The 25,209-nt window shown below is 39.3% G+C and overlaps 1 protein-coding gene across 4 annotated transcripts in view; it reads left to right on the forward strand.

Annotated features, from left to right (window-relative positions):
• The first annotated feature begins 165 nt into the window (after positions 1-165).
• LOC127629100 (formin-like protein 3) overlaps positions 166-25,209 on the forward strand; it is a 75,716-nt gene continuing 50,672 nt past the window's right edge. For 3 of the 4 annotated variants that reach the window (XM_052106159.1, XM_052106161.1, XM_052106162.1), the window contains exon 1: positions 167-757. In XM_052106159.1, the coding sequence (XP_051962119.1) occupies positions 644-757 (114 nt within the window). In that variant the 5' untranslated portion in view covers positions 167-643. Of the gene's footprint in view, positions 758-25,209 lie in introns of all 4 variants that reach the window. The other variant, XM_052106160.1, reaches the window with a different exon arrangement.

Consider the following 25,209-nt stretch of genomic DNA (forward strand, 5'->3'; position numbering starts at 1 on the left):
AAAAATACAGAAGAAAAAAACTAATTGCATGGGGAAAAAAAAAATAGTTTTAGTCAAACAAATAGGCCTACCACAAGCCTTCCGCCAGCAGGTGGTGACAAAGACATGACCTAAAACAAAAAAACGTCAGCCATTCATTTTTACACTAGCGATGCTAGACTGAATGGGTGGGCACAGTCGCATGTAGGTAGCTGCATTGTTGACTACAGATGAGGACTAATCGGGAGCTCGCAAAAAAAAAAAAAAAAAAAAAAAGGTAAACAATCAGGAGCACAAAGAAACTCTACAACATAAACGAAGGAGAAAGATACGTCAGAATTAAGAAGAATTAACAGGAAGACAGACTGCTTGACATGGATTGTCCAGATATCTGCAATTCAGTACGCTTCAAGAGTAAACCATATCGATATTTTGGGCGTTTTTAATTCAGTTACAAATGTGTCTCTTATATTATCTTTAAGATTGTTGATAAAGTTCATGTCGACTGGTGATCTGAAATGGATCACTTTTTAAAAAACTTTTTCAACAAAACTGGAATGTGATCGCACGTATTGGATGTATATTGTATTTATAAAAAGCGGTCGGCACCGGAGGGAAGGAGCAAATAACACAGAGCATCTGGAAAACATCATAACAGTAAAGAATGGGGAATATTGAGAGTGTGGACGGGCAATCTGTGATGAAGCATCGTATGTTGCCCCTGAAAGTTCCCATGCCTGACCAAACAGAGCTTGAAGAGAGATTTGCCATAGTTCTGGTGAGTATACTACAACAATTATATGTAACTACAGCATATGCAACCGAGTTGTATTTGATCTGTTACTTTATCTTTATCTTAACATACTTTATTATATTTATTTCTTTACATTCATTCATCATTTTCTTTTCGTCAGAGAGGTAGATTGTCACGTTTAGTTTCTTTTTAATAATAAAAAAAATTATCCATTTTCAGGGTAATGGTACTGCTCCATTGCCAAAACTTTACAGTATTCAGCGTTACCACATTTCATACATACATTAAAAGACGTGACAGCCCAACAGTTGTTGACACCTCTCTGATATTTTCAGTATGTCAGTAGTGTGTGGTGTCAGTAAGAGCACCTACAGTAGGCCTATAGCATATTTGATGACTTTTCAAATGCTGAACTAACACGGCCTTTCCACCCCCATTTTGTTACTCGCACACTTCTCAATCATTTTGTCTGTAAAACGTAAAGAGCGCTGTCAAATGACGTGATGTTTATCGTGTGAGTGAAAGACAGGCACAAAATACATTTCGCATCCTGGTTGTATTGATTGGGTAAATTACATTTAGGGCTAAGGGTTTCATTATGTGAGGGGTGCAATATAATTCATCTCCTCAAACAGCGCAACATTTTCTAAAATTCCCAAAACTCCTACAAGCGCGAGATGGTAAAAGATCCGCCTCCCTCTCTCTCTCTCTCTCAATTCAATTTCAATTTCAAATTTGCTTTATTAGCATGACTGTGTAACACAATGTTGCCAAAGCATCAACATATTATATATAAATAATATATAAAAAAAAGTAAAAAAAAAAAAAAAAAAAGAAAAAAAGTGATGATAAAAAGTGATGTCTCTCTCTCTCTCTCTCTCTCTCTCTCTCTCTCTCTCTCTCTCTCTCTCTCTCTCTCTCTCTCTCTCTCTCTCTCTCGCTCTGTCCAGCGCCGTGTGTTACAGTAGTTAAGAGATCTTTGTATTACATACACACTTACACACTCATCATCTGTCAACATAAAAATGACACCATGAGGCAATTATGCATGTTTATGTAGTAGTATCATAATATCATAACACTTGGAAACAAACTCAAGCTCCGCCTGTTGTAAATTTTAGTTCAGTCTTGTTTCTTTAGTCTCTTGATGTTCATCAGCTGTTTATTATAGGTGGTTTAATAAACGCTATATTGATTCAAATATATCTTTGAAGTGTTTATGATTTAGATTGTTGTAGATAGATAGATAAGCAGATGAACAGATGGATGGATGGATGAACGTATAGATTGAATGTATGGAGATCTAGATAGATAGACAGACAGACAGACAGACAGACAGCACACGTGCATCACCCAGACGTCTGACGTATTTCTTTAGGTTGTTTGCTCATCTTCAATACGTCTATCAGACTTTTCCTCTCGGATGTCAATAAGACATTCAGCAGATATCTTTGAGGTGTTTATGTTGCAGATAGATAGTTAAGCAGATGGACAGATGGATAGATGGCTGGATGGTTGGATTGATTGTATGTAAGATAGATAGATAGATAGACAGAATAGAATCCTTTATTTTGGTCACACATTATACAGTGAAATTTATTAGTTTTCACATATCCCAGCTAAGCTGGGGTCAGAGTGCAGGGTCAGGTGCTGGGGCTTGAACTCCTGACCTTCTGGTCAGTAACCCTGAGCCTCAACCACTGAGCCACCACTGCCCCTGATAGATAGATAGATAGATAGATAGATAGATAGATAGATAGATAGATAGATAGATAGATAGATAGATAGATAGATAGATAGATAGATAGATAGATAGATAGATAGATATCGATCGATTGATCAAAGATCTCAAAGACTTCTACTTTAGCAACAAAGTGACCTCATTTCCTCTGTAGTGGACAGAGGATGGAAAGACTGGCCATTCCGGGGTGGGTCCGGGGTCAATTTTAGAGCCTCCTCATGTTCTTATTTAAGTGCAGCCATATTTCCATTCGCTGCTTTAAAATTGTGGGAAAGAATAACATTTTGAGTAACTTTTGTGTTTCAGCGCTGTTATCAGTGAACAGCATGTGCTTGCCTCTGTCTGTCTCATTTAGAGATAAAGGGACATCAAAGTCTGTGCCTCATAGAGATCAGTCTGCTCAGGAAAAGAGGGGTTTGGCTTCACACTATGGTACTGATTAGGAATCACCCAGGTTGAGAGAGTTTCTTCCTTCAAAGAGGTATTGATACTGGCTGAATAAAATCATATTTTCCCCCAGCAGTCGCTTGTGCATGTGTGAATAATAATAAAATAATAATAATAATAAAAAGAAAAGAATCAAATTTAGTTCTGACAGACATGGTGTCTGTATGCACTCTTTTTATTTACCTTTATTACTTTCCTGAGAGCATACTTTTAAGTGTTAATCTAAATAGAAACTTCAAATTTTTTCAGACAGTGACATCACCAACCCAACATCACTTACGCCTTTTATTTCCTGTGTGTTGCTGCTTGTGGTGCACATCCTTTTCTGTGTCTGGTTGTACCATCTCCCCTCCCACAGATGCTTGCTCTCAGATGGATAATGGAAGTGTATAATGATGTCATAGGTGTTGGTCATGCCAGCACAGTAATATCCATGCAATGAATGCTTTAACAGGAGCTTAGAACAGGGGGGTGAATTGTGTGTGGAGATGGATCGGGTGATGAGACCCCTGGGTAACAGCAGAAGACTTCATGTGCTTCGCTAATAAAATGCTTGGTTCAGGTCTAACTGAGCACATGTGCTGTATGCATCGCTTCCCTCCTTTTTCTTTGTCTGGCTGATTCAGACTCAGCTCTTTGCGGCTGGAAACAGCTGCCTGACATTTTTCCTTCATTTGCAAAAGGAAATTTCATTGTGGAGCTGTGCATGGAGAGCTTAGAAAATTGGCTACTGGTTTTCTTGATGTTCTGAGTCTAGACTCTTGCATTGGTCTTCTTTATTCACAGAAACTTCTGTGGTTTTAAATGGTTTCAATATTCATTAGTTCAGGAATCTCAGTCAGAGTATTTTAGCACTGTGTTGCACCTGCACTGATGAAAAAATTCAGGTTCGATAACGAAAATGGAACCGGGTTTCGGTTCTCAATCCTCGGTTCCCAATCACTTGGCTCTATTCTGGTGTGTAACTGACACTTTTTCAAATCAATTCCCAAGTAATTAAAACCAAGTCCCACCCTACATTTACAATTTGTCAGATTACAGATGTAAAATCAGTAGCAAACACCATTTCACGTTGACTTTAAAAAATGTTGTCAATGAGTCAATATGGAAGACTCTATGGTAACTCTTACTCTTCACTCTGCATCTGAAACTGAAGTTGAGGTCTGGTTCCCTGGATAAACTTCTCCATATGGGCCTCTGTTTTGTTAAAGAGACAGGAGGTGCCATTTTTTTTTAGGTGCAGCGATGGAGCAGGAGTGTGTGTATGTGTGATATCCTCTTTCAAAGTGCCCCCGCTTGACTGCACAGTGGCGGATTCCTGTGGTCTGTGCTCAGTTAAAGCCACGGGAGAACTTTAGAGAGGGAAAATTCCCTTTGAACTGGCTGTCTGCCACTGTGCTCTGCTGTAATGACTTTACCAACACTTTTAAGAGAATGCCATACTATAGGGCTATTTCAGAATCAGCTTTATTGCCTAGTATGCTTACGCATACAAGGAATTTGTCTTGGTGACAGGCGCTTCCAGTCTACAACAATACCAAAAACAGCAGCAAGACATAGGTAATTAAAAACAAAAAAAGAACACAATCTAAATAATTATACATATACGTACATACACTCACCTTCATACATACCCACATACACACACACACGTAGTGCAACTCTATTACAAATCCATTATATAAAGAACAGAAATACAGTATATTATGTACAGTGCAATGTATGTAATGGCAGAAGTGGATATGTTGGATAATATAAATAGACTTAACTGTGTATTGCACATAATTATTGCTCAGTGGGGCAATTTAACTGTTCATGTGCTGGATAGCCTGAGGGAAAAAACTGTTCCTGTACCTGACGGTTCTGGTGCTCAGCTCTGAAGCGACAGCCAGAAGGCAACAGTTCAAAAAGGTAGTTGGCTGGGTGAGTGGGGTCCAGAGTGATTTTACCAGACTTTTTCCTTACTCTGGAAGTGTATAGTTCTTGAAGGGAGGGCAGGGGGCAACCAATAATCCCCTCAGCAGTCTGAACTGACCTCTGTATTCTTCTGATGTCTGATTTCATAGCTGCACCAAACCAGACAGTTATTGAAGTGCAGAGGACAGACTCAATGACTGTTGAGTAGAAGTGTATCAGCACGCCTGTGGCAGGTTGAACTTCCTCAGCTGGCAAAGGAAGTACAACCTCTGCTGGGCCTTTTTCACAATGGTTTCAATGTGTGTCTCCCACTTCAGGTCCTGTGAGATGGTAGTGCCCAGGAACCTGAATGACTCCACTGCTGCCACAGTGCTGTTTAGAATGGTGAGGGGGGACAATGTTGGGGTGTTTCTCCTAAAGTCCACAATCATCTCCACCATTTTGAGCGTGTTCAGCTCCAGGTTGTTTTGACTGCACCAGACAGCCAGCCGTTCAACCTCCTTTCTATATGCAGACTCATCATTATCTCGGATGAGGCCGATGACAGTGGTGTCGTCTGCAAACTTCAGGCGCTTGACAGAGGGATCCTTGGTGGTGCAGTCATTTGTGTACAGGGAGAAGAGTAGTGGGGAGAGCACACATTCCTGGGGGGAACCAGTGCTGATTGTACAGGTGGTGGAAGTGAATTTTCCCTGCCTCACAAGCTGCTGCCTGTCTGTCAGAAAGCTGGTAATCCACTGACAGATAGACATGGGAACAGGGATTTGGTTTAACTTAGTACAGAGAATAGCTGGGATGATTGTGTTGAAATCCGAGCTGAAGTCCACAAAAAGGATCCTTGCATATTTCAAAGGCCACTTTGCTTATTTTCTAGCTGGATTACTTTGGAGTACACTCGGAGAGATTTGCTGCTTTGACTATTCTGAGAAGCTCCTGCTTTTTGAAGTGTGTGTGTTTGTGGGGGTGTTTAAGAGCAAGCTTCGTCACACACAGAGATGTGACACAGTGACCCTGCCAGACTCATTGCCTGTCAGTCTGACCCCTGACACAGGGCTGTCCATCATGTCAGAGTATTTGATAGATGTCACTCAAGTGGAACTAATGGATTCAAGCTGTGGCCCATGTTTATGGGGCATTAAACCAAAATAATTTTCATTAATTTGGCCCATGCTTCATTTATCTGCACTGTGTGTCTGGTCAACCTACTTTAGGGCTGAGCAGAGCAGTTCTAAAGAGCTTGCAGGTGGGGAGAAATCAGCCATTGTTTGTTTGCTGTGCCACAGACTCATGCTTTGGGAGTGTACATCTGTCACCTCAATGTCCCCATCACAATGTCAGTTCTGGGTTGACTGAGGCTCTGCTCTTTAGATTTTCTTGTCCTACTCAAAAACAAAGACTCACACATGCTTTGCTTAAGTGTGACAGACAGGTTTTTGAGTATTGTGTTAAGCCAAGGTTAATACTTTCTCATAACTCCTATCACAGAGACAACTTTAAGTAAGCCATTTGATCGTATATTTCTCTGAATCACCCTGGCTCTGAAGAGCAAAAAGAGCTAAATATTGCACTTTGTGTTTGCGCTTCCAGACTAGCCTGACATAGCAACCTTGGCTCAACCAATGGTGTTAGTTTTGGGCAGGCCTATCTATTTATCAATCAATGGAACAAGGGAGTGTTTGGGAGACCTGCTTAAAAGCAGTTTTGCAATTGTGTTTGGTAACGCTATTTCTTTAACTCAATTCATGCTAAAAGCAGTATTTTTAGACTGATCTCACAGTGAAGTCAGCAACACTTGGTTAACTGCCCCCAGTGGCTGAAGCTGGAAGTGATTTGTATTTTTTTATTTTTTATCCCCTTGTCTCCCAATTTGGAATGCCCAATTCCCACTGCTTAGTAGGTCCTCATGGTGGCGCGGTTACTCACCTCAATCCGGGTGGCGGAGGATAAGTCTCAGTTGCCTCAGCTTCTGCCTGCGCATCTTATCAAGTGGCTCATTGTGCATGACACCGCGGAGACTCTGCATGTTGAGTCTCATGCTACTCTCCGTGATCCACGCACAACTTACTATGCACCCCATTGAGAGTGAAAACCACTAATCGCAACCACGAGGAGGTTACCTCATGTGACTATACCCTCCCTAGCAACCAGGCCAATTTGGTTGCTTAGGAGACCTGCCTGGATTCACTCAGCACACCCTGGATTCGAACTTGTGACTCCAGGGGTGGTAGTCAGCGTCAATACTCGCTGAACTACTCAGGCCACGCTGGAAGTTTTTTGACCATTTGGGCACATGTAAGCTCCAGTTTCCAGATAAAAATGTCTACAGAGAGGTGCTAAATTGAGTTTTAGTTGTAAATAATGCAGTGCAGATATCAGGAATGTAGGAATTTTATTAACCATTTGCCCTAACCCTAAACCCAACCATCAGTGGAGTGTAACTCATGTAATCTTAGAAGGAAAATGCAACCTCCGAGTCTTGCTCATCATTGATTATGTGAATGTGATTACTTCCTGATTTCAATGGGACCAGAACTGGTGTCTCTGAGACTGCTCACAGAACAGACTATTGGCTGCATCAGAAAAGGTATCAAGGTGGATCATAGTGGTATTTTTCAGACTTTTGTCCCGCTTATTAGCAAGCTTGTTCTAGAGTAAATACACAAGGAAATGCCTTTACCAATGCAGCGATTGACCCTTTTAACTGAAATGCGGGGCTTCCTTTCCTATAGTGGACATATTTGTGATTTCTCACATTATGAGAAGTCTTTTTCCTTATACTGTATGAGGTTAGGCAGAGGAGCAATGGCAATGCTCTCACTTTTATTGCATTGTTTCATTGCATTATCATATAATTTTAAGAGTTGTTCATTATATTTTTGTGATTCTTCTTTGCTCTTTGTTGATCATTTTCTTAGTGACCCAGAGTGACCTTATGTGACTTTAATATCTATGTTATCCATCCATGACAAATAAACAAACAATTACTCTAATGAGCTGTTGACAGTCTAAATTGATAATTTTCATCTTTTAAGGTGCCATGTAATATGTTTTGTGTGATATATTAAACATGATGTGAAATTGTAACATTTGGATATTGATGTCTGTGTGTATGTGTGCTGGGGCAAGCGGCTCTCTTGCAGCTGTGTTAAGGGTCCACTCTGAGTAGTGGTTTCCTTTCCAGCACAAAGGAGGCTCTGTCAGTGTGTGCTGTTTTAGGGAGATGGCTTCTCCCCCCTGAGCCCTTTGTGCTTGCCTTTTTTACTCTGGAGCTTGCAGGAACTATTGCAAGGCTGCAGCAATTCTTAACAAATGGAATGATTTCTGTACAAATTCGAAAATATACTGTTGTTTAGTTTTGTCATAAATAATGTTACATAGAAATTCCTTTTTCTATTTGTGTTCACCTCTTTGTCTCTTTCTCACATTGTAAAAAAGTGTATTTTCCTTTCAGGTTGGACAGGACTGAATGTACAGTGACTAGCTCTGTACTGGAAGTTGCCATTATTATTATCTCAGGGAGGGTTTACTCACCATGCCATCGTGACACAGGCATGGTTACCCCCTCATCTCCTTCTAGACATTTCTGGTATCTTCACAGTAACTTGTGCTTGTTTATGTTAGGAACCCTGTAATCCCCTACACATTTTTGTGGATGGACCCTTTAATGCTTAATGCTAATTTGCTGAATGGGAGACAAATTATAGGTGCTTCTTTTTTAGACTATTAATAGACATTGCAGTTTAGTACTAGTATTAGTAAAAGCAATATTATTTCACATGTAGCCTAAAAAAGATATCCTACATTTTAAAGGTGTGCAGTATGGTGCAGCACAATGCAAAAGCAATTGTTTTCGGCTACATATATCATTGTAAAAATGTGCTATTCTCAGTCAGCAGTGATTAATTTATAATATGAACAAAAGTTTCTAATAACTGGTGGTTATGGAGATAAAATTAATTAACTGGTCATTTAATAATGAAAACAAATGCTTTTATTAGACTACAACTATGACTGGAGTCTTCATGTCATTATTACAGTTATTGTAATTAACATTAACAATAACACAATCATTTAATTAACAGTACACTATTACAGTACTGATGTAGCCAGGTCTCCTTAGCAACCAAATTGGCCTGGTTGCAGAGAGTAGCATGAGCCTCCACATGCTGTGAGTCTCCATGGTGTCATGCACAGCAAGCCACGTGATGAGATGCGTAGATTGACTGTCTCAGAAGCGGAGGCAACTGAGATTTGAGGTGAGTAGCCATGCCACCACAAGGACCTACTAAGTATTTGGAATGCCCAATTCCCACTTGGGAGAAAAGGGGATCAAATTTAAAAAATACAAAATAACCTGTAATAAGTTTCCCTGGTCTCCTTCCAAACAAATTATGTTTTCTTTTTTCCATGTTGCACAAAATTGTTTTCCTATTAAAATCATGGTTAGGTTTTGGGAAAGGGGTAACACTTTATAGTTAGGTTTACGCAGTGGCCGTGCAAGTCTAGGCCTTCAGTGCGTTTCATGCCATTAAGAAAACAGTTTCACAATAAAAAAGACACCGTATGCATTCATACATTACGTGGCAGTCAGCTAATAATACCAATTGACATTTTAAAAACACGTCTATGCATGAAAGCCAGAACCAAGGAGGTCTAATACCAAGAAAAAATTATCTAATATTATTTGCAATTTAAATTTAGCTTGCAATAAATTTAGTTTCTTCAGGGTACACAGTTACTTTTCATAAATTGTTCTGACACTGAATGCTCCAGCAGTCTAATTCACACTTAGAAAACTCCTGATGTTGCTATTACAATGCAAAAAGCACATACTAATTTGGTAAATCAAGTGTCTACTTACCAAGTGAAAATCAGCCTTCCTTTCCTATTAGTTAATCAATCACACGATCATGCAGAACATCTCAGGTTTTTAAATCCATGAGGATCTCTTTCTCAACAGACATAACTTCAGTGATGACATCCGACTCGTCAGCAAGATCTCGTGCTCTTCGCTTTCAAATTACGTACATCACTTAAAGCGTGATTGCGTCACTCAATGCCAGATAGAAGGCCTGGAGTGGGACATATCCTAAAGACCACACCCACCAAGAACAAATAAATCAATCTGATTGGCTGATGAATCTGACAATCTGACTTTAGATGCCAATTCACTGCACTTTTGAGGTATTCTGTGAAAATTCTGAAGGCCTGACGGGGTGGAGCTCAGATTCACGTGCTGCTTCAGCTAGTGAGCATGGCATGTGATTTGTGAAACTTGTCACACTTTGCTTGCAAGCTTTGAGGAATAAATTCTGATTGGATAAAATGTTTGTTTTTTCTATTCATTTGTAGATGAATTAGGAGTGGAAAGCGATTGAAAATACATTGGCAAAAAGGTGAACGAATGGATAAAAAAAATATTTATTTATTAGGAATGTTACACCAGCAGAGAAGGCTTTGCCTTCCCTGAGAAATCGCCACTGGGTTTATGTATCGTAAAAACATTGTTCAATGGTTTTATTTTTATTCTATTTGAGTAAAAGTCATAAAAATGTATATCCGCTATGACCCTGTTCTCCCCCACCATCTCCTGTTTGGCCGACCGAATAAACATACATTACATCCTCTTTTCAAGTGTCATCCAGAGCCTCAGATTCACTATAAATTATATTAGAGTGTTTATATATATATACACTCACCTAAAGGATTATTAGGAACACCATACTAATACTGTGTTTGACCCCCTTTCGCCTTCAGAACTGCCTTAATTCTATGTGGCATTGATTCAACAAGGTGCTGAACGCATTCTTTAGAAATGTTGGCCCATATTGATAGGATAGCATCTTGCAGTTGATGGAGATTTGTGGGATGCACATCCAGGGCACGAAGCTCCCGTTCCACCACATCCCAAAGATGCTCTATTGGGTTGAGATCTGGTGACTGTGGGGGCCATTTTAGTACAGTGAACTCATTGTCATGTTCAAGAAACCAATTTGAAATGATTCGAGCTTTGTGACATGGTGCATTATCCTGCTGGAAGTAGCCATCAGAGGATGGGTACATGGTGGCCATAAAGGGATGGACATGGTCAGAAACAATGCTCAGGTAGGCCGTGGCATTTAAACGATGCCCAATTGGCACTAAGGGGCCTAAAGTGTGCCAAGAAAACATCCCCACACCATTACACCACCACCACCAGCCTGCACAGTGGTAACAAGGCGTGATGGATCCATGTTCTCATTCTGTTTACGCCAAATTCTGACTCTACCATCTGAATGTCTCAACAGAAATCGAGACTCATCAGACCAGGCAACATTTTTCCAGTCTTCAACTGTCCAATTTTGGTGAGCTCTTGCAAATTGTAGCCTCTTTTTCCTATTTGTAGTGGAGATGAGTGGTACCCGGTGGGGTCTTCTGCTGTTGTAGCCCATCCGCCTCAAGGTTGTGCGTGTTGTGGCTCCACAAATGCTTTGCTGCATACCTCGGTTGTAACGAGTGGTTATTTCAGGTGAAGTTGCTCTTCTATCAGCTTGAATCAGTCGGCCCAGTCTCCTCTGACCTCTAGCATCAACAAGGCATTTTCGCCCACAGGACTGCCGCATACTGGATGTTTTTCCCTTTTCACACCATTCTTTGTAAACCCTAGAAATGGTTGTGCGTGAAAATCCCAGTAACTGAGCAGATTGTGAAATACTCAGACCGGCCCGTCTGGCACCAACAACCATGCCACGTCTGGCACCAACAACCCTTTCTTTCCCATTCTGACATTCAGTTTTGAGTTCAGGAGATTGTCTTGACCAGGACCACACCCCTAAATGCATTGAAGCAACTGCCATGTGATTGGTTGATTAGATAATTGCATTAATGAGAAATTGAACAGGTGTTCCTAATAATCCTTTAGGTGAGTTGTATATTAATGTAACCTCAATTCTGAATTTAGTATTTTATATCTGACACATTCACATGGTTAGAATTTATCCCGTTGATATTTAATAACTGAGATTTGTTTGTTCATGACATCATATGAGAGCACTGAAGCATTTAATGAATTGATGTGCGGCACATACTGTAGTTTCAAAGAGAAAGAGAATCCCTAATGGCAAAAAGAGGCACACCACACCACACACACCTGGAACCCTATTTATTATCCTCAGTAGTTGACATTCCTGAAATCATGCCTCATTACAGGAAAGACTTCTAAGAAGCTGCATCACTAATGATACATTTAATAGATCTTAAAGGTTAAGTGCATAATTTTTGTTTATGTTAATACATTTTCACCTATCCAAGCTAACTTCGGATAGACAACTATAAGCAAGCAATTCATAGGTTCATTTCTCTGAAAAGTGTAAATGCTGCCAAACCAAATCAAAGCATTGCTCTGTTTATTTGATCATCCTGACCAGCCTAATGTAGCAACATTGTCTCGACCAATGGCATCAGTTTGGGTGGTGCTTTCTGATTGTGTGACTAATGGAAGGTAGGGGGTGTGTTTGGGAAACCTGTTAGAAAATTTAGCAATTCTGTTTGGTGCCACTTCTTTGTCACACGTCCACATTTTTGCGGGAAATGTGTTTTCTCTTTAACCTGACTTGTGATATATGGCTGGAATGCTGAGCTGCAGAACCATCAGGGAATTTCTTGGTGGAGAAGTGCAAAGTACACAAAGCATGTAGGAGGCACAGCACAGCTGTAGACCATCAAGGTGTTAATGACCTCATCAACATGATCTTATGGGACTTTACAGCCTCTGTGTTTTCCTGTTAACCTGCTTTGTTGTTGAGGAATTTGGATGGAAATTTTCGTAATCTGTGTATTTTCAGTACTCTCGAACAATTGTAAAGCGCTTAGGTGGCATTACTAATTTTACTTTCAAAGAGCAAATTTAATCTCTTTTCACTCCTGATAACAGTGGTGTGTTCAGGGGCATGTGAACAGAGGCAACAGAAAACTGCACTTAAAAACTATATGATATGGTTATTAGACTGAGGTTTTCGTGTGTAAATAGTAGTAATTAATATGTCATATTGCTAAAGGATAGTTGTGGCAGGGAGGAGGGCAGGATTCTCCTCCCTGCTGGGTATGATGCTGCACACCTGGCCCCTAATCAGACTAATCAAGCCCACGAGAGGGATAAAGGAGACTAGAGGCGGCAGTTTGAGAGCGATAGCGGGAGAGAGAGAGGAGAGTGAGAAAATAAAAAAAGTTCTCGCCGGTTCTCTGCTGCCAGGGATGGAGGAGACCCCTACCGGCCACTAAAACATGGTGGGGTCAAGAGAGGACCACCGACTGCGAGCGGGGTGGGGCTCCTGGCCGACCGCCTGGAGCAGGAGAACCGCTGCCAGGGGTGGGGGAGATCCCTACCGTCCACATACGTCAGGGGCTAGAGGACTGCCTCCAATCCGCCCGGTTTGCTGCAAGTTCACCACTACCATTGAAGAGCTGCTAACTTCTGGCAAACATTTGCGGCAAATTGCAAGCTCATTTGCAACACGTTTGTCAGAACTTTAGATTTTTTGCAAGGGATGTTACAGGAAAAAGTGCAACCTCTCAATTGCGCTCATCACTTATTATGCAAACACAATTACTTATTGCTTTCAACACGGAATCTGACTTTAAAGTTCTATTGAATACAATAATACCACCATATTACTAGGTGGCGACAGTGTGGAGAAATGTGTTGAAATGGAAGAGGAGAAGAAGCTAGCGGTATGCTACGCTAATAGGCTAAGCGGTTAGCTTGTAAGCTAACTGGAGGAAACAGAACAGAGAAATGTTAAATGTTAAATTTCACCATTTATATCTTCGGTTTAATAATATAATATGTGACACAATTTAAAATTATTCTGTTATGTTTACAGATTTACAGTTAAGACATCATTAATCATTCAGCAATTGCATAGGATTTTAATAGTTCTTTAAGCCAATTGAATCACTTTAAGATCCAATGTGGGTGTTACTTGGAGTGGGCGTGTTGTGTAGTGGGTGTTCCTTGATGTTTTGTGGATGCAGACAGATACACTTGGTTAACACGTAAGAGCCGATGAAAAAATGTGTGATTGGAGATGCCTCTTGTCAGTGAGTTGGCATAACGTGGCCGATTCCAGGGTACTGGAACTCTCGGAAACAACATGCCGACTTCCTGAGTTTTCATGTTGGTCGCACCATTGGACACATCAACTTTGCAAAAGTATTTCTTGCCAACTGCTGTTTATTTTTATTATTCTGTCTTAGGTTATATGTTTAATAATGTTAATAATAACAATATTTGATTAGTAGTATTAGTACAATAGTATGTGTTGTCACTGTTGTGAATTAACCAAATTCCTGAATGGTTTGGAATGAGGATTGTATGTGTTCCTTGTGTAAACAACTGTTGGGGAGGGTGAGGTAGTTTTCTAGATTCTCCACCTCAATTTTTCTGTGGTGAGATAGGTGAGGCATTTGTGTTTTGTAGATTTGCTTTGTTGTGATTGCCTGGTTCAGGTTTCTGGTTAGGATTGGGGGGATAGGGTGTCAGTGCAGTGAATGGAGGACAACATTTTCTCACACTCCATTTCATCTTACTCAGAGGCAGGAGAATTTCCTGAGAACAGCCTTGCCTTCTAAAGATCTCCTCTTTCATTACTAGCAGTTTGTAACTCACGACAAACTGTTGCTGTTGAATGAAAGTGTTGGTCCCCCTGGCCTTTTGATGCCATTGACAGTTGAGGTTTCCATGCTATATTGTAGTATGCACTGCTTAAAGAAATACATGAGGAAGAACTACAAGACTTTGTTGATGTTTTGTTAAACATGGGATTCCACCCATGGCCCAGTACTGAAGTCTAATTTACACATCATATGTGATGTCATTCCTTATGATAATTTTGTTATATAAGATTCCATTTATTTAAAAAATTTTATTCCATGTGTCATGTTTTTAGGTTTTTCTAAGGGTATTCACAGTTTAGATCTTTTTTTCCCATAATTTAACCAAAGATACCAAGATCCCACATTGGCATACAAGTAGGACTAATTAATCATTTTAATCAAATTAATTACATGAAATTCTGACTGACTAATCAAATTAATCGCAATTAATCATGCGTATTTATCAATATTTGCTCATTTGCAAATTTTGTGGCAAATGGAAGAAAAAAGTGGCTTTAGAAGTCAATATATTGTATTGTTTGTTTTATTTCTATATCATCCAACATAAGCCTATCACTGGCTAACAGTCCACAGCAATTAATTTGGGGCTGGTGCTTTTTATTGCAATTTATTACAGAAATTACGTGCAGGATTGGATAAGCTCTTCAGGGGTTCATTTTGAGCCCTTTCCAGATTAGTTTGGCACATGGGACTTTCTTAGTAGGCTTTGCTTTTCAGATTGGATGTGCTGAAGATATTTCTGAGTAAAAATACATAATGTGGCTTGTCTGAGGTCAAAATTAGTCCTCCTTGAATCTGAGTGAGGAAAAACTAAAAATGGACTTTTGGGACTTTTTGTATTTTGTCTGCCCTAGTCTTGATGAAATATTCAAATTCCTTCTGTTATATGCAGTGAAACAGAGAGCTATTTTCAGTCAGGAAATAACAAATGGTTGGAAAGTTTTAATATTTTAAGGTACAGAAGGGTTTCAACATAAAATTTTCCCCAAAAGTGCCCAAAAATATTTGGCAAAGTGAGAGGAAAATGGAAAAAGGATCACACTTCAACAGACCCTGCATGGTGTGAGTAGCCCAATGAGAGCTTTTGTCACAGGCTCAGCATCCACTAACTTCAAGTGTCAGTGTGCATTCCTCAGGTCCTGCGTTGACGCTTGGTGCCTGGGGACCTATTAGAAGGAGCTTAGTAGCTGTATGAAGGAGACAGTCAGATGGGGAGACAATGTGTGTCTGACCGTTTGCTCCGGTCCAGTCGGTTATGCTGACACATGCTAGATCCATTTAAATAATATGAGATCCCACTACAGACCTAGCACACCCCCTCTTTCTGTACTACAGTAATGTTAGAACTCGAGCCAGGGAGTGCATTTTGTAAACCAATCTAATTGGCTTTTATGGTTTAAGTTATATTAAGGTTGTAGATTTGAGTGAGCGTTAAAATACTTTATAATGGATGTGTCCTAGCTTCTAGTCTCAGTCATGGGGGAAGACACCCAGTGCTGTGCATGGACAAAAATTGTTTTTGCATTGTTTTGTGTTTATAAAGACAGCTTAGAATTTTTGCTCACATGAACTCCAACTGCCCTCTCAGAACGGACAGCGAGCTGGCCAAATAAGGCTGTAAAAATGTGCAGCCCACTTTTAAACATGCCATAGCTGTGCCCATGGAGAAGACTAATAATTGACCACACCAATATGGGGAAGGAGAGCTTCAGTGCCATTTGTCTGTCTCTTAAAAGGCTAGATCACTCAGAAATTAAAATGTTGTCATTATTTACTCATTCTCATATGTCATTCCAAACCTACCTATGCCAACCTGGTCTTATAGAATCACATTAATACACAAATATTTTGGTTTACTTTTTACATGGTCTGTTGTATATGCTGGGGCAGTTTCCTGGTTAAATAAACACTACAAGCCCCTACAACAACAACCTTAATTCAATTTCACTCAAATCACATTTATAGATCAAATTGCTCAGTATCTTAACTGATAGAGCGTTGCACTTGAGATGCAATGCACCAGGATTTGAGTCCTGAAAAGCAAGTGTTTTGACACGTGCCAAATTTGTTATAGAAGCGCCACAAAATTACGTGAAATTGGACATTTCAACTCGGAACTGCCTCGATACTTTTAATTTTGCAAATATTTCAACATAGTCACAGAATTTTTATGAGATCAGGCTGCATATGATCTTGTAACACTAAACAAGAATCTTTAAATATATATTTTCCATTCTTCGACAGTTCCCAACTAGTCATAGAATGAATGTTACTATAACAAAATTTAGCAATCTGACTTTTATGTGCAGAATTCTGTTTTGTCACAGTGTCTTGGTGAAATTAACACTAGAGGGGCTACAACATCTGTTTCACACAAATCACAACCACAACGGCTGTTTATGACTTTATAAACACTTGCTTTTCGCACTATTATTCACACACTGAAATGTTATTAGATTGAAACACTTTAAAACTAAAGTGTTTAAAACTATTTAAAACTATTAATATTAAGGGAATATTCTGTGCTCAATACAAGTTAAGCCCAATCGAGAGCATTTGTTGCATAATATTGATTTCCACAAAAAAATAGGTTTACTCTTCCCTTTTCTTTAAAAAAAAAAAAAGAAAACATCAAGGTTAAAACGAGGCACTTACTGTGGATGTGAATTGGATGGGGATGTGGGGGCAATTTTTGGGGGTTTAAAGGCAGAAATGTGAAGCTTATAATTTTATAAAAGCACATCTTTACATCTGTTAAAACTTGTGAATTATTTGAGCTGCAAATTTGTTTAAATAGTCATTTTTTACAATAATTTTTGGGGTTTAGGGTTTTTTGACATTTCATCGTCATGCAAAATTGGCTATAACTTTACACAGATAAGGTTAGTGAGAGATTTTATCACACTAAAATCATGTTTACATGCATATTTATCTTGTGGCTATACTTTTGAAAAAGTATTTTAGCATCCAAAAATTGGCCCCATCACTTCCATTGTAAGTGCCTCACTGTCACCTCAAATGTTTTCTTTTTTAAAAATGTTTTTTGTAATCAACATTATGCCACAAATGCTGTTGATTGAGTTTAACTTGTGTTGAACCTGGAATATTCCTTTAAGGCTTGTATTACAGACTCACCTACATGCACTCACTTATTCCAATGTGATTACCTTCCACTGTAGCTCATCATTTGACTCTGAAGTATGCGGTTCCAGACAAAATGATGTGGTTGCTTCAGAAAATGTGCTTTTCATCTCTCGTTTTGTTTTTGGACACTATCGGTTAGGTTTAGGTGTTGGTTCAAGGTAAGGATTTCTGTTTTGTGTCTACCTCTTATTTTATTTTATATAACTATTGGTTAGGTTTAGGTTGAAGTTTTAGGTTAGGGAGGTACGTTTTACTCCAAATAATATTCACCATAAAACCTTTACACTCACTTTTGAAGCCCCCACTGGACATTTCACTGAGAAACTCCAGCCAAACATGTAATAAGGCACGGAATTTTTTTTTGCTCAAATGTTACCAGGGTCACGTACTGTTAATATGACCAGGCTGGACAATTCATAGTCATGTTCAACAGGCTGTCAAGCTCCAAAAAGGGCAAAAAAGAAGGCACCATATAATTAGTCCAATCAACTTGTTATATTCCGCCATATTCTTCTGAACCATGCAGTTTCCGTCTGTTTAAAGCTATCATATGTCTTCAGGAGACTTGGAATATAGTGAATGAGTTGTGTGGAATACATTTATGGTGATTTTAAAGTGTTTATTTGGCCTTTTTGGAGCTTGACAGCTTGTTCGGAGCAACATGAGGTTAAGTAAATAATGCCAATTTTATTATTTTTGGGTGAACTATTTCTTTAAAAGGTATATTAAAGGAATTGTTCAGTAAAGAAGAGCACTCCTCGAGATGTATATGAAAAAGCATATTTTGGGTTCCTTTTCTTTGACTTATATGTTGACCATCTGTCAGACCTGTGCTTTCCGTCATGTGTTTTTGTGAGCAGGGCTGTGCGTGACTGAGGTTAATTTTCTCCTGGGGTCTCCCCTTCACTTCTTTTCTGCAATCTGATACCTAACAAGAACTCAAGCTACTGGCTACTGTCTACAAACTTACTGTCTTAAGTTATACTTTACAGTGTTACAGTATGTCACATTACGTGCCGTTCCTGTCCTACTCTACATGTATCTTCCTGTTTTTATTTCTTTTTTTATGTCTTTCATGACATGTTTTTTTGCATCAGATTTGTCATGCATGTAAAAATACACGTTCCCAGAAACACTCTGAAATACGCTGCTTTCATGAGACATTTTTTGACTTAGTGTCAAATGGTGAGTGTGTATTCCTCAATGTTTGAGTCATTGTTGTCATTCACAGTCTATTGTTCAACATAATCGAATGGAAAAAAGCTTAACATGCCAGAAGAAGGGAATGGTTCTTTGTTGTGTCCGCACAGTCACTCTTTCACAAACTGTACTGGGATTAAACAGAAGCTCTTTTTGTCTCAGTAGTGGGTAGCGTCACTCTATTTTGAAAGTGAAGAGCTTTAGGGAGTTGATTTTTTGTTTTTCTTTTCTGAACTTTCTCAGAAGTTGGGCCTACTTTTAAAAATAGAGATATTTTTGTCTCTGATTTGGATCTCTTTTTAAATGTATCATGAGAGGAAAACAAGATTGGACTTTTGTTGAAAAAGTAAAATGAGATTTTTAAAATTTGATTAGGGGTTGCCTGTTAGCCAAACCATTTTCTGTCAGCAGAAGGGCATTTTGAGTACAGGTAGAAAATGTTCTATGTTTTTTACATGGCCACCTGTGTGTGAAGAAAGTTTGAAGAATGTGTGGGGCTTTTTTGTGTGAATATTGCTGTATGCAAAAATAAGTTGCCCTTCCTTTTTCAGGACATGACACAAAGAGCTGTCTTCCAACTGGAAGTGATTAGGACTGAATTCAGGATTTTGCTATTTCAGAGCTGGCCTGAGGAGGACAGATTAGTTTTTCTCATTCAGTTCAACAACTTCAATCTTTATTGTCTGTTGTTTGATGTAACTTCTGAGAGTTTTACCATTTAGGGTTTCCCCATTGATTAACAGGGGAGTAAAAAGTACTCAGAAATTATACTTAAGTGAAAGTGTGGATACTAAGTGAAATTTTACTCAATTAAAAAGTCCAAGTATTTAGCCAAAACATACTTGAGTGAAAGTAAATGTAAGCGCAGCATAGTTCTAGCGGGAAGACTAGCAGCTGGTCATCATCACACCATTAGCTGAGTAATTCCTAGCCAATCACATGTAAGCCATTGCTTTATAAGTCTGCTCACAATCTATCACATTGCTGTTTCAGTGTGCTAACACGGCAACCTCCACCACCCCACCACCATAAGTTGAGCCCTGTCCTGCACAGGGGTAGGCTCCTCGCCCCTGCCTCCTATCTCCGGCAGCATATGACAGTTCTGAGTACAACTCCCTCGGACTGCCAGACGGGGCCTGCGTGTCTTCCCGATAGAAAAAGTATTCCCAAAAAAAAAAAAAAGTTTTTCCTAACTAGAATGAAATCAAGAGGAGATTGTGTGAGAGAGGATGTTGTCAAATTCAATTGGTTTGTTAAGTCACCTTTTTACAATTGTTACAATAGTAACATTTTTGCAAAATTATTTTTATGTGGTCTGTTGTATGTACCATGGCAATTTCCTGATGAATTGAACACTAAAGGCTCTAAAACAACAATTACTTTCCTGAGTAAAACAGCAGATTATCAGTTCATGAATGCTTACTTTTCACCCTGTTCCTCACACAATGCTATCTTATGACATATAAACACTTTTAATATAGCGCATGACTCATTTTAATGAACTAACTACATATACAAGTCTGTGTAAGTGTGATCAAAGTGCACAGAAGCTCAGCTGACAGAGTGTTGCATATGCGATACAAAAGGCCGGTACAAGTCCACGACACGTGAGCCAAAAGTGTCAGAAGCACAAACACCACAATGATGTGGTTGCTTCAGATATTTCATGTTTTTCATGTCACATTTGCTTTTTATGACACTAAGGGTTAGGTTTAAGGTTGAATTAAATCTTGATAGAACATTAACTTTAATAACCTCATCTGTTTGGGAGAACATTTCACTCGCTTTTAGTGCCACACAGTGGACATTTCACTTCGAAGCTGCCCTGAGATGTGTAATGAACCACATAATTTTATTTTGCAAAAATGTTGCCATAGTCATGCAATGTTTGTTGCATGGGAGAAGGCATTCCACACAGCCACCGTGCAACCGTCCATTTGAAAAGACTGACCTGTGGTCTGTCATCTGTCAGATGCAGTGAAAGAGAGATAGGAAAATGTTCCATGTAATGTAATGAGTACTTTTCAAGTTTCAATAAAATTGTAAGGAGTAAAAAGTACTAGTTTTTCTTTGGAAATGTAATTAAGTAAAAGTACAAGTATTCAGTTTAAATTGCACTCGAGTAAAGTTCAAATGCCCCAAAATAATACTTTTGTATAACACTTAAGTATTTTTACTCAATTACTTTACAACCATGTTGATTATTAGACACTGTGGTAGCTGTATGTAATGTCCACTATGCAAGTTTCATTTCACTCATGTTTTTTTCCCCCTTCAGAGATTAAGCTAATAATATCTGTACAGGAAGCTCTTGGGCCCTTAGAAAACCCCAAGGGTATATACTGCTGAACTTAATTAGAAAAGTGAATGTTAGACTTATCTGGTTCGACGTCCATGGGTCATTCTTATTACTACATTTCTGATCCAGAAAACAAAGAAACCTAATTCAGAGAATCACTATGGATCAGATAAAGGCCCATCACTGCTCTTTGTAGCCTTTGTTATTACAGATGTAGGTTCAGACACTGAATCATAATGTAAATGCAGGACTGGAACCTCACTGTGTTCTAAGTGCCCTAATTACATTTCAGTCCAACAAATGATTACTAGGCTGTCTTGGCAACTTGGCAACAGACCTATGGCCAGATACAACCTCTGACTCCTATTTTAAAGCCTCCCAGAGTAAGATTTTTATTGCTCAGAGGTTGCTCTTTCATTACTTAGGAGACTTAACAGAGATCTTTAAGTATCAGCTGTCTCCAATGTTTCTCCTAAAATTCCTTACGTTTACTAAAAATAGAAATGGACAAGACAATTCTGTTTGCTCCCGATTTAGACTCATTGCTGTCCAAGAGAAACAATTAAGATGTTAAAGAGATCTCATTTGTGATATTTCTTTTCTGAGTTTTGATCGACAAGCTTTTTGAGTATCATTGGCATTGCCATATTAATAAATGGTTAATACATTAATTAATATAGTTGAGATTTACTTAGCAACTTTATGCTTTTGTATTGACTCAGCAGGGATGGTGGTATTTTTGTAGGCTTCACTGTTCTTCCGCAAGAACAATGGACAGTACATGGATGAGGTTTGTTGAGTGAAATGTTTGGAAGCTGTGAGCTCATCAGAAATTGTTGCCAGTTAAGTCATTTATACAATGCTGCATGCTAACAATTTTAGGATCTGCCCACTCCGTCTTTGACATTTGAGTTTGGGCAAAAGGGAGAGCGAGAGAGAGACAGAGAGACAGAAAATGAGAGGTTCCCTATCTGTCACTCACTCGACGTTGTGTCGGTGAGTTGACACTAGGGGTCGCTCCTGCGGAGCCCAGACGTCTCTGATCTTGAGAAAAGGCCAATGAAAATTGGCGTGTGGAATTTGCATGCCACTCCCCAGACACGAGGTCATGACCATGGCTACGTTGCGGTCGTGGCTTGCCCTCGTAAGAGCGTAAGCCACCCCGGCAGCTCCCCTGGGGGCGATATTGGGACATCAGTGGGAGCCTCTCCACCGGGTAATCCCCCACGGACCTCCCACTCCCCGTCACGCTCATATGCTTCTACCGCATCTCTTTTCTCGGTATGAGTTGGACTCAGTCTCAATGACGGCGTGCCTCAACAACGAGCGCGTGCAGTCAAGGCAAGGCAAGGCAAGGCAAGTTTATTTATATAGCACATTTCATACACAATGGCAATTCAAAGTGCTTTACACAGAAGAGATTAAAATAAGAATAAAAAAATAAGAGTAATTGAAACAGTTTAGAATAAAATAAAATACAGTACAAACAGTCGGACAAACAGTGACACAGTGCTCATTCAGTAAATGCACAGCTAAACAGATGTGTTTTGAGTTTGGATTTGAATGTGACTACTGTAGGAGCACATCTGATCTCTTCTGGAAGCTGGTTCCAGCTGCGGCTGGCATAATAGCTAAAAGCAGACTCTCCTTGCTTAGAGTGAACCCTTGGTATTTCTAGCTGATGTGATCCTAATGATCTGAGTGATCTGTTGGCTTTATATTCAGTGAGCATATCTGCAATTTATTGAGGTCCTAGCCCATTGAGTGATTTATATACCAGTAATAATACTTTAAAATCAATCCTAAATGTAACTGGGAGCCAGTGTAAAGATCTGAGGACTGGTGTGATATGTTCATATTTTCTGGTTCTGCTCAGAATCCTGGCAGCAGCGTTCTGTATGCGCTGCAACTGTCTTATGGTCTTTTTGGGAAGGCCAGTGAGGAGTCCATTACAATAATCCAACCTGCTGGTGATGAAAGCATGCACAAGTTTCTCTAGGACTTGACTGGATACAAAGCATCTAATTCTTGCAATATTTTTCAGATGATAGTATGCTGATTTAGTTATTGCTTTGACATGACTACTGAAACTAAGGTCTGACTCTAGAGACACACCAAGATTCCTGACTTGATTTTTAGTTGTTTGACCCCTAGCGTCAAGGTATGCCTTCACCTTGAGAACTTCATCTTTGTTTCCAAACGCAATGACTTCAGTTTTGTCTTTGATTAACTGAAGAAAGTTTTGGCACATCCAACTGTTTAATTCATCAATGCATTGGCACAGGGAGTCAATGGGGCTGTAATCATTAGGTGATAGGGCTAAGTAAATCTGTGTGTCATCTGCATAGCTATGGTAAGCAATTTGGTTCTTTCTCATTATTTGGCTCATTGGGAGCATATACAGGTTGAACAGGAGTGGCGCAAGAATTGAGCCTTGAGGGACTCCGCATGTCATGGACGTCCACTCAGACTTATGGTCTCCTATACTCACATAATAACCTCTCCCATCTAAGTATGACCTGAACCATTTTAGGACCATTCCAGAAAGCCCCACCCAGTTTTCCAGCCTGTCAAGAAGTATGTTGTGATCAACAGTGTCAAATGCAGCACTGAGATCGAGTAGTACCAGTACTGATAATTTGCCTGTATTAGTATTTAAGCGAATATCATTTATTATCTTTATGAGCGCTGTCTCTGTGCTGTGATGAGATCGGAAACCAGACTGAAAATTGTCAAAGTATCCATTTGAGTTCAAGAATTTGTTCAGCTGATTGAAGACAACTTTTTCAATGATCTTGCCTATGAAAGGAACATTTGAGATCGGTCTATAGTTGCTTAATATGGTCTTATCCAGATTGCTCTTTTTCAAGAGGGGCTTGACAACTGCAGTTTTCAGGGAATTTGGAAAACTCCCAGAGAGAAGTGAAGAGTTTATCACTTCTAGGAGATCTGCTTCTAAACAGTTGAACACACTTTTGAAAAAAGATGTGGGAAGTGCATCAAGAGCTAGGTTGATATTTTAAGGTGCTGTACGGTTTCTTCCAAAATTTTGCCATCAATTTCTTTGAAATCAGACATAGTAACTACTTTCTCAGGTTGTGGTTTGATTTGTCTGACCCCAGCACAACTCAAGGATGTGCTGATCACCTTTCTGATATTATTGATTTTTTCAGAGAAGAAAGAAGCAAACTCACTGCACTTGCTGTCTGAGAGCATTTCACTGGGAATCTGGCTTGGGGGGTTTGTCAGTCTCTCTACAGTCGCAAAAGTAGTGCGTGTGTTGTTTAAGTTGCTGTTTATAATATTCGAGAAGAAAGTCTGTCTAGCTTTGCCTAGTTCCATATTTAAAGCATGGATGCTGTCTTTGTAGATGTTATAATGGACTACACGTTTTGTCTTCCGCCACATGCGCTCTGCTTTTCTGCATTGTCTTTTCATATTTTGCACTGCTGTTGAGTTTCTCCAAGGTGCTTTTTGTCTGCCACTCTTCTTCCTGACTTTCACAGGAGCAATATCATCAATTACACTTTTAACTTTTGAGTTAAAAGAATCAAGGAGAAAATCAACAGAGTCAGGAGATATACTTGGTGTTAAAGATATAGCCTTCATAAATAGTACACTAGTGTTCTCATTTAAGCATCTCTTCTTGACATACACAGATCTAGCTTCAATGGCAGGAGAGATCAATATATCAAAGAAAATACAGAAATGATCAGACAGTGCTACATCCTTAATAACAATCGATGAAATGTTTAGACCCTTACTGATAAGTAAATCTAGAGCATGTCCATGATTGTGTGTGGGTCTATGTACATGCTGAGTCAGATCAAAAGTTTTTAAAACAGTTATGATTTCTTTTGTCATATTGTTTTCTGCATTATCTATGTGAATGTTAAAGTCTCCAGCAATGGCAAAACAGTCACACTCTGAGGTAATTGTTGATAACAGTTCTGTAAAGTCTGGAAGGCTGGAGAGTATTTTGGAGGCCTGTAAATAATAATAAGTAAAATGCGTGGAGCACCTTTTAACACACTACCCAGATATTCGAAAGACGGGTAATTCCCAAATGATATT

This window comes from Xyrauchen texanus, chromosome 35, assembly GCF_025860055.1.
Source record: "Xyrauchen texanus isolate HMW12.3.18 chromosome 35, RBS_HiC_50CHRs, whole genome shotgun sequence".
Lineage (NCBI taxonomy): Eukaryota > Metazoa > Chordata > Actinopteri > Cypriniformes > Catostomidae > Xyrauchen > Xyrauchen texanus.